Genomic DNA, 17,238 nt, shown 5'->3' with positions numbered 1-17,238 from the left:
TAAATAAAAAGTATATTAATTTCGTTTATAATCATATAATCATATAATAGAAGTATAACTTCTTACGTGCGTACAAAGTACACACACATTCTTTTTTTTCCTTGTAATATTAATAAGAAATAAAAATATAACATTTACGTTATTCCATTTTTTGCTTATTGTAAATTTTCGAGGGGTTACAAAATACATAGATAAAAAAATCTCCTAAATAAACACTTTTTTGCGTCTTTTGTGCAATTTTCATAATCTCCTCCCCGCTAAATATTTAACATTCATATTAAACGTAACGGCACCGTCTAAGATCCCATCCACCGGGCCATAAAATTTATTAACAAACTTCCTGTCAACTTCCACCCTTAAGACTTGTTTGCATAGTTCAAAAATAACTGGCGGAGCGAAAAAAGAACAAGAAAAAATCGGTCATTAAAAGGCCGTTGTCTAAAACGAGTTGTTTCTTGTACCACGTTAATAAAGAGTCCGCTCAACACTAACTACAAAACTTTCTGGCGTAATTGTAAAACTTGGGTACAAATTTGTGTGTAGGCCAGACCATTACGGCGTTGTTTCGCACTTTTAGGGGCGAAACTTGCTCCGTGTTACTAAATAATGCAAAGAGGGTACGTCTGATGTATATCAAGGCTGATGGAAAAGAATGTCTTTTTTTCCGGTGAAGAATCACACCGAAAAACAAATTACGGGAACGCCTGACGTCCCCCTCCGCGTTTGAATTTTTCACCGGGGCATTTTTTCTCGTTCGCGGCCAAAATACCCTCCGCCACGCATACTTTAACTACCCTCGTATGTTCTTTAGAAGAAAATTTATTCTTTGGTCGGTGGATGAGTTGACTTTTATTTGTGTACGTGTTTTGTTTTGTGGTAAAATATATACGTGGCAAGAAAACAAATGTACTAACTTACCTAGACAGAAATATTTTAACATAGTCCCAAAAGTAGGGGGACGGTCGAGTATTTTGCGAAATGAAAATCGGACCGAAAAACTGAAAAATACTTCAAAAATGAATAACCATTTTCAATTTCGTTGCAACACGAAACTACAGCCGCATTATATTCTAGTTCAATCACAGAGTGCAGCAAGCACCTCTACCGGTTTCGAAACTTATTAGTCTCTCATCAGGAGGCACATATTATGCTGCTCTCTCTGACCCAACCAGGACAAACCCCGGCGTGCAGTTACGGATTGCAACGAACGAAATGGCAGGGATGCCCTAGCGTCAACTGCTAGCAAAAGACTTTTTCAATCTAGTAGCACATAAAATAATATTAAAAATATTACTCCACATGCCACCAAATTGAAAACAATGGGAACCTTCTCTGGTTACACCTCCGAGGCTTCTAAGGGAATCATTCTCGTTGGAACTTTACCGCGCTGAGCAGACGGGACGTGAATTATAAATTGTAAAATTCCCTTATCTTCTTTAGTCTCAGCATCCGTTATGGCTTGCAAATTTTAGAAGTCTCGGAGGTGTAACCAGAGAAGGTTCCCATTGTTTTCAATCTGGTGGGATGTAGAGTAATATTTTTAATATTATTTTATGTGCCATTAGATTGAAAACTTAGTCTTTTGAAAAATAATTGTTCAATATTTTCATGTTGCTTTAAAATCTTAAATATTAGTGCACATTTGGATTACTTACGTAAAAATAAGTAACTTTTACTCGAGATATTTTTTCGAATTGTGGATAGATAGCGCTATTATATGAAAAACGATTTATTGTGATTCCCTAAGACGTGAATTAAGGTGTATCTCGAGAAATACGCTTCCAAATGAAAAACAAAAAAAAACACTTATTTAATATTTTTCAAAAACCTATCATCTGACTCCAAACACTACCCTCCACGTCGACCTCTGGAGGTAAGGAATCCAAATCTGCAATAAAAAATTGGGCTTCTTATTTAAGGTTTTAAAGTTACCCCACCCCAAACTGAACCGCAACATTGACTGAGATATGTCAGTGACACCGTTAACGTTATCTTTGCTTTATCTTTGCGCAGCTTCAGCTATCCTTAACCTTACACAACCTAACCTCACCTTACGTACTTTTAAATTAGGTAACATTAAATTAATTTGAATATTTTTCTATTTCAGAGAGATGCTCTCAATCTTGAGCCAACCAATGTTGCGAGCTGCGTCTCTAAAGGAAAATCAGAGGTGAGTAATAAAATTTATACATAAAGTAAATCTAATTTCTTTATTATTCAAATTTGATATTTTATACTATACATACATTTTTTGTCTAATACATGAAGTGAAATTTGTTTTGATTATTGTCGGAAAGGGTCAAACTTCTGAAGATCTGGCAAAAACCTCATTTAGGGTCTTCTCACTTCAGTTGTATGTGTGGTTGTATCTAAAACTGCAGTGATATTTTTTGCAATTATTTGTACATACGTTTTTTGTTCGATATTTTGACAAGTAACTTAAACAAGTAGTTTAAACAAGTCTTTTAGATGTCTGTTTAAATGTTTTGAACGAATAGTCACAATTATGTCAACATCAAAATGCAATAATAGCATATAACAATCAAGATGTAGAGCGCGTAAGAAAATTTAAGTACCTGGGAACATGGCTATGTGAAGACTGGATGTCGGATATGGAAATTAAATGTAGGATAGAAAGGGCCAGAAGTGTATTCATGAAATTCAGAAAAGTCTTTACGAACTCTGACTTTGACCTGAACCTAAGACTAAGATTCACGAAATGCTATATATGGTCGGTGCTCCTATATGGCATGGAAGGATGGACTTTAAAAAAATAAACACAATGAATAAGCTAAAGGCATTTGAGATGTGAATTTATCGACGAATCCTTAAATTTTCCTGGACCGCACGAATAACAAATGAAGAAATCCTGAGAAGAATTGGTACAGAACGACAACTGCTATGCACAATTAAATAGAGAAAAGCGGCATACCTGGGGCACCTAATTAGAAACGAAAGATACCAGTTTCTGCAAACCTTAATTGAAGGAAAGATCGAAGGAAGAAGTGGAGTGGGCAGGAAGAAAATGTCATGGCTCCGTAGTGTCAAACAATGAACAGGACTAAGAAACATAAAGACCTAATACATACTTCAAGGGATAGGGAAAAATGGTCAAACGTGATCGCGAACATCCATTAGTGGATTGCATAAGAAAAAGAAGAAGATAAAATAGATTTATTTACGAAGAAGCAATTTTATATCTGCATTGCTATTATCACTTTTGAAAAAAAGGAGTTCACTCCACTAAAATTCCTGAAATTGGCGTGGAAATACAAAAAACAACTACACCAGCAACCTCAATCAATTGATTTTTACATATCATCTCATATTCCTCTCACGCAGCCCGTTGTAAACCTCACAGAAATTACCCCTAAACCCCGCAGAACTGCTAAACGCAGCTGCACCCGCCAGATCCGCACGGCACAAACAAAACAACGGAAACAAAAGAAGCATGTAAGAGCATGTAAGTATTATACTAACACAAACACCCGTCGGGTGCCGTCGTTTGTTTCAAAGACATACAGTAGGAAAAATGAAAGAATACCCATGGACGAACATATAAAACACGCTGTATTTTCCTGTCACCGTGTCACACAAAAAATTGGCCAACGCAAGTACATGTAATAATTATTGTTACATGTACTTGCACTGGACAATTTTCTTTGTGACACGGTGACAGGAAAATACAGCGTGTTTTATATGTTCGTTCATGGGTATTCTTTCATTTTTCCGACTGTATGTTTCTGTCACTTTTCTATAAATATGCAAATGTATAAAAATCTACGAGACTCTCCTCCAAATGAAAATGTCTTTTTCTCATTGAGTCCGCGCGTGAAAAGTCCATGCACTTGAGAACGTGATTTTCCGAGATGACACATATATACATAATGGAGGCCATGGCGGGAGATAAAGGGGACGACTGGGAGCTATGATTTGAATGAAATATAGACGATGGGACATAGAAATGGTAGTAAAATCTTTGTTTCTTTTATTTATCTTTGCAGTCAAGGCACTCTTTCTTACTTGAGATTTGTCTGCGATAACAAGAATATTTGGAAACAGGATGAGCTAAAGTGGACACTTATGTTTTCTACAGTGGAAACAACTGTGACTATTAAAGAAAATTCACAAAAATAATAGCGTTTTGCATATTATGGCTTTTATGAAAGCATCATAAGTAACGCGAGTCTTATCAACTTCTACATACATTACTACTTTAACAGTAGTTCTTTCCAGGTCTTTTTACCTTCATTCCGGCAAATTATGTCTTTAGTTTTCATCTCTGCTCGATATACTTCTTTTTTGTAATTTGTCCTAACCTCCTTGCATTGAATTCGTCAATCAAATATGCTCTGCTGTTTCTTCTTCTAGGTGGCGGAATTTACATAGATCATCATCTGCCAATCTCAGCAGTCATCAGCTTTTTAACATCTCAGCCATCTCAGTTTCAACTGTCTATTCAGCTTATAATGCCCAGTTCGCAGACCTGCTGTGATTTTGACTTTTTTCCCAGTCTTTGCTCATTAGGTCTGCCATAAATCTTGACAAATTCGCAAACTGTCCCACTTCAAACAAAGGTGACATTTGGAGTTTCTGGAACTCTTCTCGAGATTCAGAACCCATTGAGAAGGTCCATAAAACCCTTTTATCTCAAGGTTTGACACACCAGGCTGTTTGATAGATGTGTCCTGAGCTCATAGTTGTTTATCCTTGATCTATTAAGGATCCTTTTGGACTCAAGGCGTTCCACATGTCCATCCTGTATGAAGACAGTGCATGAGTTCGGCTTGGGTATATCTTCCTTCAATACCGTGAGAGATGTCCCCCTCTTAAGGCCTTAGGGTTGGAATCATCCCGGCCTGTGGGCACTCTTCAGGAAGCTAACATGAGGTTCTGAGTCCGCAATTTCTTCATAAGCTGTTTGCATAAGCAATTTGGACTGCCTGAAACTTATCCACATAAATCCTGGCTTAGCAGCGGCAACTTCACTGAAAGTCACACCCTCGGTTCTTGGCTTTTCCCTTTACGTTGACTTGGGTATATCTACCTTCAATACCGTGAGAGATGTCCCCCTCTCAAGGCCTTAGGGTTGGAATCATCCCGGCCTGTGGGCACTCTTCAGGAAGCTAACATGAGGTTCTGAGTCCGGAATTTCTTCATAAGCTGTTTGCATAAGCAATTTGGACTGCCTGAAACTTATCCACATAAATCCTGGCTTAGCAGCGGCCACTTCACTGAAAGTCACACCCTCGGTTCTTGGCTTTTCCCTTTACGTTGGCTTTGGATGGTGTGCTTCCGTTTAATTTTGTCCTTTTTGAAACTTTGATCTTCTGACTGACTGCTTTTGTTTTGTCATGGCCTCTAATGGCTTTCAGTTTCGGAGATATTTTTACGACTTCTTGGCCTTTCAGTGTTCCTATTTTCTCCAAAAAAGTTTATTTAAAATTTAAAATTTTTTAAAATCTAAAAGGACTACGTTCAAAACGTTTTCGGACTTATTAGTCCATCGTCAGTGAACTCCCTGTCCTTGCAAAATAGCCACAATGCCAAACACTGGTTAAGTTAGATGTTCCAAGTAGGTACATAGTAAAAAGTATAAAATAGTTTGGCTTAAAGTGGATGCCAATGGATTACTTCCAGCAACATGATGCTCTACTGCTTTACGTTAAAATATTTTTTGTTATTAGGTCTTCATATTTTCTATATTGCTTGGAAGCTTGGACATTGAAGAGACAACACATAAGAAGAATAGAAGCGTTCGAAATGTGGTGTTACAGAAGAATATTGAAAATTTAGTGGGTTCAAAGGATTACCAATGTTGAAGTGCTACGACGACGTTTAAATAAGGAGTTAGAAATTATGAAAAGTATAAAAACTAGATAACTGGAATATTTGGGTCACATTACCAGAGGAGAAAAATATGAGTTGCTGAGAATTATTATGCAAGGAAGGATCCAAGGAAGAAGAAGCATAGGAAGAAGACGCATCTCCTGGCTGAGGAACCTTAGAGAATGGTTTAACTGTAGTTCATTACAAATATTCAGAGCAGCAGCCAACAAAGTGACCATAGCCATTATGATATCCAACCTCCGATAGGAGAGGGAACTTTAAGAAAAAGAAGGTCTTCATTGAGCCACGTTTAGTCTGTCAATCTTGCAAGGACAGGGAGTTCACTGATGATGGACTGATAAGTCCGAAAACGTTTTGAACGTAATCCTTTTGGATTTTTAAAAATTTTAAATTTTTATTAGAATATACCAACTACACCAGGGAGTGTTTTACTTCACGTTAAATTTATTTAACTAGATAGATGGTATACAGCCAACCTTAGGGAAGTATCCCGTTTTATTAATTTAATTTATTTTCCACAAAAATAAAAAATATGTTATCTCCGACACTGGCTGAAGGACTTAGTAAGATCTCCATTCAAAAAAATAACATAAAATATTCAAAATGCGCAAGCTGGTGTAACATCCTTTTATTCTTATGATAGTTTTTTCTATGTATGGAAAGCATCTTGGCTAGACGCTCTATATCACTGACGGAGCTTTTCATCACTTACCGTTTGAATCTATTTCCCAACAAAGTAGAGATGAACTTGATCGTTCCTTTTGATGATCCGATTCTTAAGTAGTATCCGTATATATGCTTATTTGGAATCGGTTTCTTCAATTATTTATCGGCTACTTTAATAATTCCGTCGTAAACTAATGTTTTAAACCCAGAATGAATTTTTTATACTAATAATGATAAATATAATGCCCATCTTCTTCTTCAATTGCCATCTCTGCGACGGAGGTCGGCAACGATCATAGCTATTCGGACTTTATGAGACGGCTGCTCTGAAAAGTTCATTTGATGTACATCAGTACCATTTTCTCAGGTTGCGCAACCACGATATTCTACGTCTCCCGATGCTTCTTTTTCCTTGAATCTTTCCGTGCATAATCAACTGGAGGAAAGGTGGATCTCTTTCCCAGTGTAATATGTCCGAGATATTATTTTCTTGTTTTTATCGTATTTAAGATTTCCATTTCTTTATTCGTCTTTCTTAGAACCTATTTGTTTATGACTTGTTCTGTCTAGTGTTGGAAAATTCTCGAGAATGAAAAATCGGAGAATATTCTCGAGAATATTCTTGACAATATTCTCGATATGGAGAATTTTCTGAGAATGAACCCTATTATGCGCTTAGGGATATTATTAAAGATGAAATAGGGTATTAAAAATCATGAAATTACACATATATATACAAAATTATGAGACGAAGCAACAGTTTTCTCTATATAAAAAATGCAAAAACAACAGAAAACACAAAATTTTTTTGATAAAAAATGAAATTTTCTTCTTAACAGCAAATAATGGATGTGGTGACCTAATCTGAAAAAGATGAGGCCTCAGATTCAAAATCTATTTCTATCATTAGCTCTTCCGGGTTATGTACATTCTGCATTTCAATGTACTGATGGGAAGTTGTGGGATTTTATTTTTCATGAGTCGCCAGCTCAGTCATGGATTGGTCTTCCTCTAAAAATTTTAAATTGTGAGCAATAAAAGTTACCTTACCAGCCAGTTCAGCAGTAAGCCAGTTTCTTTTAATGGAGTGGATAAAACCATAAGTACTAAAAGTTGTATCCGTCGCTGCACTGGATGAAGGCATGCTTAATGTGTCAACTGATATTTTAGTTAATTTTGTTCCGAAACATGTACCTTTCCAGCATATCATTGGGTCTAGTTTTTTAATTAATTTTACAACGTACGGTTTTCCAAAAAATCCCTCCTTAAACCGACAAAGTGCCAAAGCTGCTAATATTTCAGCCGAGTCATCACCATATTTTAAAGTTACTAAATTATCTATAAACTCAGTTCTCTTAACTTGTTCTTCTCTGCTTAAATGAACACCATTAAACTTGAGATATTATTTGCTGCCAAATGCATTGAATGTATTGGCATTTGTTTGCTTTTAGAGACAAACATTTTTATTGATTTTTTTTCCTAGTTTCAATAACCTTAAACTTGAAGATAGTTCTCGTCGAGAATATTCTCATTCTCGAGAATATTCTCTTGAGAATATTCTCTTCTTAAATCACTAGTTCTGTCCATGATATTTTCAGAATTCATCTATACACCCACAGCTCGAATGATTCTATTTTTTCATTGATGACGCTTTCAAGTTACAAGCTTCCATTCCATAATACACAAAGTCGAGAAAACGTAGCACATGGCCAAAATAACGCTTAGCTTTAATTTCAAATCGCTTGTGTAGACAACTCTTCTCATTTTGTTAAAATTTGCTCTATCCTTTTCTATTCTAATTTTAATTTCCTTCAAGTAATCATTGGTGGAATTAATCATTATTCCAAGATATGCATATTGGTCTATTTATTCGACATTGGTGCTGTTTATGAAGAGATTCTCGTCCATAAAGAAGTATTTTTTCAAACAAACTTTTGATTGTTACTGTAATATAATGTTACTGGAATTTTTGATGTCAGTGCTTAAGTTGATATTATTTTTATTCGATATAAACTTTTCATCCCATTCCAGATTTTTTTTTAATGGCATAGACATTATTACATTATTATAGTCAGTCAGCTAGTCACAATGGTTTCACAATAGGGACGTACTGTAAAGTGTATGTGTTGAGTAAATGTCTTGTTACTTAGTAAAGTCGACTTCATTGTCTATCTAAAGAAACGCTCATTCCAGAATTCTGGGATCTTTTCCCAAAAGAGCATGGTTTCTGCTCGCCGTCGTGCAAATGTTCCGTGACTGGATCATATCTACTTAATAAACCATTATGATTCTTAGCTGATCTGTGCCTGTTTTCCTCACTACTTTTGCCCTATATTAGCACATGTTCGTCCAATTTACATTCGGTTATTTGCTTGATCAGGTTTAGTTTCCCAGAGTAGTCCAGTCAACAACCATTTTCTCGTGGATTTTTGAGAACCAAGGTCGATTTCCTTGAAAATTTGGATTTAGGTTGCGGTTTTGCCCTGGGGGAGAAAACAACCCCAATCAGGGGAATGAAAAAAATTTTTTTAATCAAAATAAGTAAGGAGATCGATAGAGTGACCAGTTCTGAGTAAATTTTGTTCTATAACATTTTTTTTTCAAAATTGACACTTTCCAAGTTATTTGCGATTGAAACTATGCATGTTTCATTGAAAAAACTCACGTTTTATATCCGTTTTTCATGAATAACTTAAAAAGAATTAATTTTATAGAAAAAGTCATGTAGAACAAAATTGTGGCTAATGAAAAAACAAAGAGAATCCCGTCAAAAAGACCTAGGTAAACACAATACCGACTGAGTTATTTCACTTTAAAGGATGGTTATTTTCGAAGAACCTCGAAATTTAGAACCTTCAATCTCAAATAACTCGAATGTGGTGCAACTTTATTGGTAAAACTTAACAGACATATTTTAAAGATCATTAAAAAATATTTTAAACAGGCACTACTAATTTTTTTTCATAGGAAGTGACTGACTTATGACAAAAACAAAGTGGCTCTCTACTTTTTTCTTTTTGAAAAGTAAAAAATTAAACCCTCGCCGTTACAATCCTAATCGAAATAAATAGCTTCCCATTTGAAATTAACTTCGAAATTAACCTCGAAATTTAGAACCTTCAATCTCAAATAACTCGAATGTGGTGCAACTTTATTGGTAAAACTTAACAGACATATTTTAAAGATCATTAAAAAATATTTTAAACAGGCACTACTAATTTTTTTTCATAGGAAGTGACTGACTTATGACAAAAATAAAGTCGCTCTCTACTTTTTTTCTTTTTGAAAAGTAAAAAATTAAACCCTCGCCGTTACAATCCTAATCGAAATAAATAGCTTCCCATTTGAAATTAACTTTATTTAGGTATAATTGATACGATCCATGTGATTTTACTGGTTGGGAATGCTTAGTTTAGAAAAAATGGTTGATTAAATCGAGAATGACATTTTTAAACTTTAAAAAATGTGCATTTTTCTTAAGTAAATCTAAAAGTATTCATAATTTGAAAAAATATTTCAAATGTTAACTGTAGAATTTCTTTTACTGAAAATGTTGATTTTTTTGTTTTTGTATCATGAACACTTTTAGGGTTATTTTGAGAAAAATGAACTTTTTTTTTTATTTATAATAATGTCATTTTCGATTTAATCAACTATTTTTTCTAAACTAAGCATTCCAAACCGATCGAGTCACATGGATCGTATCAACTACACCTAAATAAAGTTAATTTCAAGTGGGAAGCTATTCATTTCTATTAAGTTTGTAACGACGAGGGTTTAATTTTTACATTTCAAAAAGAAAACAGCATAGAGCGACTTTATTTTCGTCATAAGTCAGTCAGTCGTTATGCAAAAAACTTTTGTCACAGCTTATTTGAAAGATTTTTTAATGAACTTTAAAAAATGATCTTTTAAAAACTTTTAAAACTTTAAAAGTTTTCAAAAAAAATTGCACCACATTCGAGTTATTTGATATTGAAGTTTCTCCATTTCGAATTCTTCGAAAATATCCATCCCTTCAAGAGCAATACCTCAGTCGTTATTGGGTTTACCTAGGTCTTTCCAACGCGGATCTGTTTGTTTTTTATTAGCCACAATTTTATTCTTCACGATTTTTTCTATAAAATTAAATTAAAGTTATTCATGAAAAACGGTTATAAAACGTGAGTTTTTTCTATGAAAAATGCGTAGTTTCAATCGCAAATAACTTGGAAAGTGTCAATTTTGCATAAAAATTTTATATAACAAAATTTTCTCAGAATTGGTCACTCTCTCGATTTCCGTAGTTATTTTGATTAAAAAATTATCATCCCCTAGATGGAGTTGTTTTCATCCCCAGGGCAAAAGCGCAGTGCGGCATAGGGTAGATTTAGAAAGAAGAGTGTCAACAGAGCTTAAACCCAAATTTTTATTAAAATCGGTGTTGATTCTCAAAATTCCACGGTTTTACACTTTTTTACCGCTGATGAGTGGTCTATTGGTAGTTTGTTTTGTTCGGATCCAAGCTTCATTCGATTCCCACCGCTGCGCTGCCCATAGCCATCTCTACATGAGCAAGATTGCATACTCTAGTTACCAGCAGCGTAATAACACTAGTATGGTCAGTAACATCAAAACGTTTTCCTGTCTGCCTTAATAAAAAATGCAAAGGCTGACTTTTAAGAAAACTCGTTTTTCCCCTTTTTCCTAGAGTAAATGTAAAATGCAATGCTATTCGTATGCGGGAGTATCTAAGTGAACGGGAATTTTACCGCCCCAGGGACCATCAGGTTCTAGTTCTCCAGAATAACTACTTGTATATATTTATAGTGTACGGGACAGTGATATCTGTTAAGATTGAATAGCGCTTTTCTTTACCTACTTCATTCTCTTTAGTTTATATTATGTTGATCGTGTTTTAATCATAAAAAGTTCATTCATATTATTTACATTAGATGTCAAGACGTGCAAAAGCATAAGGCAATATATTTAATTATAAAAATCCACAAGGAAAAGAAAATGTTTTTCCTGTAGTTGGCTGTATACCATCAATCACAAAAATTGGAAAAAATCCTTTGTAAAAGATATAGAATTTTATAAAAATCCCTTTAAAGGGCTACATCACAACAAAACGTTTTCGTTTTTTATAAAAAATCATCATCAGTGTTAGATCTAAAAATAAGTATAACCGATTTAATGAATGTAAAGTTGGTATTTAAATTTTGACTAAGGTTAGAGCAAGTTGGTTATACTTACAAACTGAATGCTAGCTGAGCCACCAAAGAAAGATATCCGGGTAAAAACCCTTTAAATATAACATAGATGCGTTAAAAGTGCATACTTTAATAAAATCCCTTATGATGGTCACATGGCAACTAGGATAATGCCCTAAGGTAATGTATTGAAATTTCCCAACACGTAAGATCCAAATCGAGTTGTTTACATTCCAATGACTTAATGGCAACTAAATGCGAAATGAGTGATGTTTCTGAAAGGTGTCAAAAGACAAACCGACAACGTGACGTAGAAGTTACCCTGTATTACTACAGCCAACTAATTGTAATAAATGATTTTTTTTTATTTAAAAATTTTGACAGTAATAACAAACATCAACAAAGTTGTGGCTATAATTACATTTAAGTACCTTGATTATATAAGATGTACGTAGAGTATAAAATGATTTTTATAATGCAAATAGAGAATTATCTTGAATGTATGTAGCCATCTATACATAATTCAAATGAAGTTGAATTAATCAGCAAATAATGGATCCATTTATGTTAAAGAACATCTGGGACCAAATAATTAAGTGGAAAATATTTTTGCTAAGATGTTTTATTTATATGAATAGGTTGATGATTGTGGTTCCTATTCAAAATTGAAGTAAGTCCAACTATGTTGATGAAAATTTAATTGACTATGAATTAAAAGGGGTTGTTGGTTTAATTGTACTAATTGGCAGAGTAAATTAGAGAGTCTGTAGTATATGGAAATCTGATATCAAAGTAGTGTTGAAATTAAGATAAGTAGTATAAGTCACAGGAAGAGACTGATATGATATAATGTTATGTAATGTAAGTTAATTGGTTATAGATAGGTGAGTGTTGAAATTGGAAGTGAAGACAGAATATTAATTGAACTAATAACCTGGACAAAAGTATGAGGTCCTTTTATGTAACGTAGACATCTAGGACTAAAAATGTTTTTGAATTAGGGATTTTTTTAACGTTATTTTTTAACTTTTAAAGTTATTGAGTTGAATTGACAAGGTTTAAAATTGGATGGATGTATGAAGGTGTTTTGAAAAAACTAGCATTATTGGTAAAAAATAGTAGGTAATGAATAATGAATAATTTATGGTTTGATATCAGAATTGTTTACTGTAATGAGGTGTGATAAGAAAGGCTGGGTGAACCAGAAACCAGACCCCACACCCTATGGGTAAGAGAGTGGAAGTATTAGGATGAAAAATTTTTTTTTCTGAAGTTTAGTTGGACCTAGGACGAAAACTTGAATCAAAAACTTGAATTTTTATGAATCACTTAATTATGTTCTTGATCATAACTTCATCATCAAATTGAAAAAAAAATTTAACCGTCACGATAACTTTGAAATAAAAGTTCATTTGCTTAAATGCTACGTATTCTCCGTTCTGCTATACGGAGCCGAGTCATAGACCTTAACTGAAGCGTCACAACTGAAGAGACAAAGTTACTAACGAAGAAGTTCTGCGAACCAACCTCCAATAAAGTCGTCCCTTTAAAGATTACACCTTAAAAATATTGACAATATTATCTTAAAATCCTTTAATTTAAAACGTCTATGAAGCAGATAAAATTAAATTATTGGAAGAATTTATTTGTAGGTATACCAAGTAAAAAGACAAAATAATTTATCCAGTTTTTATTTTGAGAAAGATTTTCGAAGTGAAAATCGAAACTTCTAATATTTTTATTAAAATTAAAGTTACGATTAATTCCAAATAAATATAGTAAATAACATTTCTAAGTTCAGATAGAAATCTGCCTCGAAGGACCAATACAATAAAAAAAACATAGTTTTACTCACATATTATATCAATTTGTTTTTTTTTTAATTATATAGCATCTAATATTAGCAATAGAAATCTTTTTACTCGTCTGTTTTTCTTTATCTATTTGTTATTTTTTCAGACATTATTAGATAGCATCTTTGTTTATTCTTTCAATTTTGACAATTTTTTCGAAAAAAGAATTTTCCTGCCGAAAAAGAGACTTTAACAAAAATATTTCTACTAGCCGAGTTATCTTTTACTTTTATATTTTCAACTCCTTTTAAATCTTAGCTATTTTGCTAGACGCATTACTCTCACTTTAGAATAATTATTGTTTTCAATAGAAAGCAATAACCAAAGTAGCACTACAACTTTCTCCAATTGAGCCATTAAAACTCCAACCGTCTATCTATAACACTTTAATTTCAGCTAAGTGGAAATCTTATCTCCAATTCCCCAGAACTAATTTAATGAAACCGTTTTTGTTTCTGGAATTAATCCCGTTGTTGATCGTTTTTGATCAACTCCTTGGTTTCTTCCGTGGAAGGAGCTCGCGACTTCCACTCGTTGCCAGTCACCAAACTTATAATTGAATAACTGGAAGAGGATATTTCGTCATTCGCTGCACTAATTGTAAAGACTGAGCTGGATGGGCCAAGCAGTGGCGGATCGGTGAATATGAATTCGAGCGCCAATTTCTTTTTTAAGTTCGTATTAAAATTTATATGTAAGTAAATATGTATCATCATTGAAACGAAATAATCGATTGGACTACCCCAACTAATTGAAATAATATTTGAAAATATTACCACAACTAACCAAGATAACCATAGCTACACCCTTAGCTTAGCTCAGTCACTCAGGTGTGTGTTCGTCTTGTCCTAACCTTAGGTATGAACTCTGAAAATTTAGAATGGAAGCAAACAAAACAGTATTTTTAACTAATTATGTTTATTGTTCATAAAGATATAATAAAAATATGACTTAGTAAATTGCATTAACAAATGTATTCAAATTCTTGCCAAAAACTGACAATTCTGGATTATACTTATGGCTTTTGGTAGCTGATGGTAACTTCTTGATGTCATATGGTACTGCTGTAGACTTCTTGTAGGCCTGGGCGGATCTTCGGCCCTAGGCCCCTGCAGCTGTAGATGTTGGGTGCTGTAGTTCGGATGTCATGGTCAATCTTTGTATAGCCCTAGTTCCTTCACCGGTGTGGATGGCTTGAAGCTCCCGAAGGGAGAAAAGTTTGATTTCTTTCCAAAAACTGTAACAGTAAAACACATATCAACAATCAAGAAGTTAATAACCAACGTGTGCCAGCCTGTCATTCTTTAATCCAAAGAGTAGCAGATGACAAGAATAAATTAATTGTAAGTTAGATGAGCAGAATAGTTAAAATTTTGATTACTAAACGTGCATATATGTAAATTAAAAAGATAATATATTTAAAACTAAAATATCAGAACACATGGTCTGACATTGAAGGTTAGGTTAAATATAAAAAAAAACATTAGAAAAACTGTAAGATGTAGAAATGTAATTAAAAAAAATAATGAATTTTCTTACCCCAAGAGAGAGATAATTTGAATAAAAATGATTTCATTTTCAAATTACATGCTTTTTATAAGATTACCACCGCCATTTGGAGAGTTGAAATGACAGCGAGTAGGGATGAAGTCGATGAAGTGTCACTGTCGATGACAGTGCGACATAGGCAGTGTGGCGGGCATGTTCCGTATTGAAAAACAGATACTTACAGAGTAACAATGTATGGGGTACGTTCAGTATGTTCAATCGATGATCTAGATTTTAGATGAAAAGAGATATAGTAAATAGAAGATAATAAAAGATGGTAATAAAAGAGGATAATAAAAGAGAATAATCAAAGAGGACGCCAACGAGTTTTTAACGAAGAAAACTGGTAAAACAAATAGAAGAAAATTATTGTTAATGAAATATTAAAGAAAATAAAGTAGAATAATTTTTTAAAAATAAAATATCAAAGATGTGACGTTTGTAACGTTACATCATCATCATCATCCTCCAACCAATTTTCGTCCTCTGCTGGACATGGGTCTCCCCAATTGTTTCCACTTCACGGTTTTGTGCTGATTGTTGCCAGTTTTTACTAATCCGCCTGATATCATCTGTCCATCGTGTAGGCGGCCTTCCTCTGCTGCCTTTATCTTCTCTTCAATGTATAAATGGGGTTGTAACTGACTACCCTTTGCATATTTATTTTATCTAGCCTGGCGTTTTGATGAGGTTTCCCACCGATCGTCTTCCTATTAAAGAACCATCTCTCGCCGTCTTTACTACTCTGTTTGTTGTCATTGGGCTTACGTGGTCATTCCATTCTACTCGTCTGTTTCTGGATGTTCTCCACCTTGCAGCTCCGTGTTACATCTGTACTTCTAGCACTATCCCATAGTGTCTTACCATCGATTTTTCCAAGGATTTTTATCTCTGTTAGTTCTAGCATTCTTTTGGTCCTCTCGGTGTCATGTTGTTGTTTCTCCAATTGGCAAAGTTTTTCCAATGCGTCATGCTTTCATATTAATGGTCCTGCTCCAGATACCCCTTGGTCTACCTCGCCTTCTCGTTTCTGACGAGAATTCTGGCTCAAAACTTTCTTTTCAATAGCAGTTTCTGGTTTCCAAAGATTGTGATCAACACCCCTTTTTCTTGTCTTTTTTTACAATTCTTCATTTGAAATAGTCTCAGAAGTGTACGAGAGCACAGTTTGCACGTTGGTATTAAAGATCAGAAGCTTGGAATTTTCTACTTCTATGTAGGATCCCCAGGAAGATCCCAACAAGATTGATCGATCAAATTACAGAAATACACAAAAGACCTATGCACGAGTTAAAAGAAATGATATGTCACCCGAGACAGAGATCTTTGGAGACGGACAATACACATCACGTCGACCAGTACACTCCCTCCGGGAGGTTGGGATTGAAGAGAGAGATGCGGGGTGTAGCTGAACAAATGCAAAATTTGCATTTGTATTGCAACTTTTAGCAACATCTACGGCTATTGCATCCGCTGTTATAACACTTCTTAGATGTAGAAAGGAATCGACTGTTTTTACCATCTCGTCTCCAACATCCAGGGGCTGGTATATATTTTCTGCATTCAATCTTATGTCTTTGGTTTTAGAAGTATTATTCCTAAGACCTGCAGCTTCAGCTTTCCGTTTTAATGCACTTAGAGATCCTTCATATGTTTGGTTAAATTCCACTGAATTCTCCTCATTCGTTTTTTTGTGACCTTTGTCATAAAAGCGTCCAGCCCTAACAAGAAAAAAGTGGGTGAAACACAGGCCTGCTAGACTCTATATGACAATATATATTAGACAAACACACCAATATCTACATAGAAGGGTTGTTGCACACAAACATAGTGTAAACCAATAAATTAAACACTACAGCCTTATCCAAGCATTTTATAGAAAATAGCCGTGGTTTTGACTTTGAACATGTACAGATTGTGAAAAAAGAACAGAACTACAACAACAGATGTACCTATAGTGGAGATAATTCACATAAAGAAAGATCAACATTGTATCAATAACAAGACTGATATCAAGGATCCCCTCCAACATGTATCAAAACTTAATAAATTAATTTGTTTTTAAAGTGAACCATTGGCAGACACATCAATGTTTCCCTATCCTGACAGATTAATCTGCGCAGTTCAAT

The 17,238-nt window shown here is 34.3% G+C and overlaps 1 protein-coding gene across 1 annotated transcript in view; it reads left to right on the top strand.

The window, feature by feature from the left end:
• Positions 1-17,238, top strand: part of LOC126879222 (semaphorin-2A) — a 687,031-nt gene that overhangs the window by 433,609 nt on the left and 236,184 nt on the right. Inside the window, exon 3 of the mRNA XM_050642279.1 lies at positions 2,108-2,170. Within this exon, the coding sequence (XP_050498236.1) occupies positions 2,108-2,170 (63 nt within the window). The remainder of the gene's footprint in view (positions 1-2,107; positions 2,171-17,238) is intronic.

Source organism: Diabrotica virgifera, chromosome 1, assembly GCF_917563875.1.
Source record: "Diabrotica virgifera virgifera chromosome 1, PGI_DIABVI_V3a".
Classification (NCBI taxonomy): Eukaryota; Metazoa; Arthropoda; class Insecta; order Coleoptera; family Chrysomelidae; genus Diabrotica; species Diabrotica virgifera.
The sequence above is the reverse complement of the archived record's forward strand: the minus strand, read 5'-3'. Positions and strand labels throughout refer to the sequence as shown.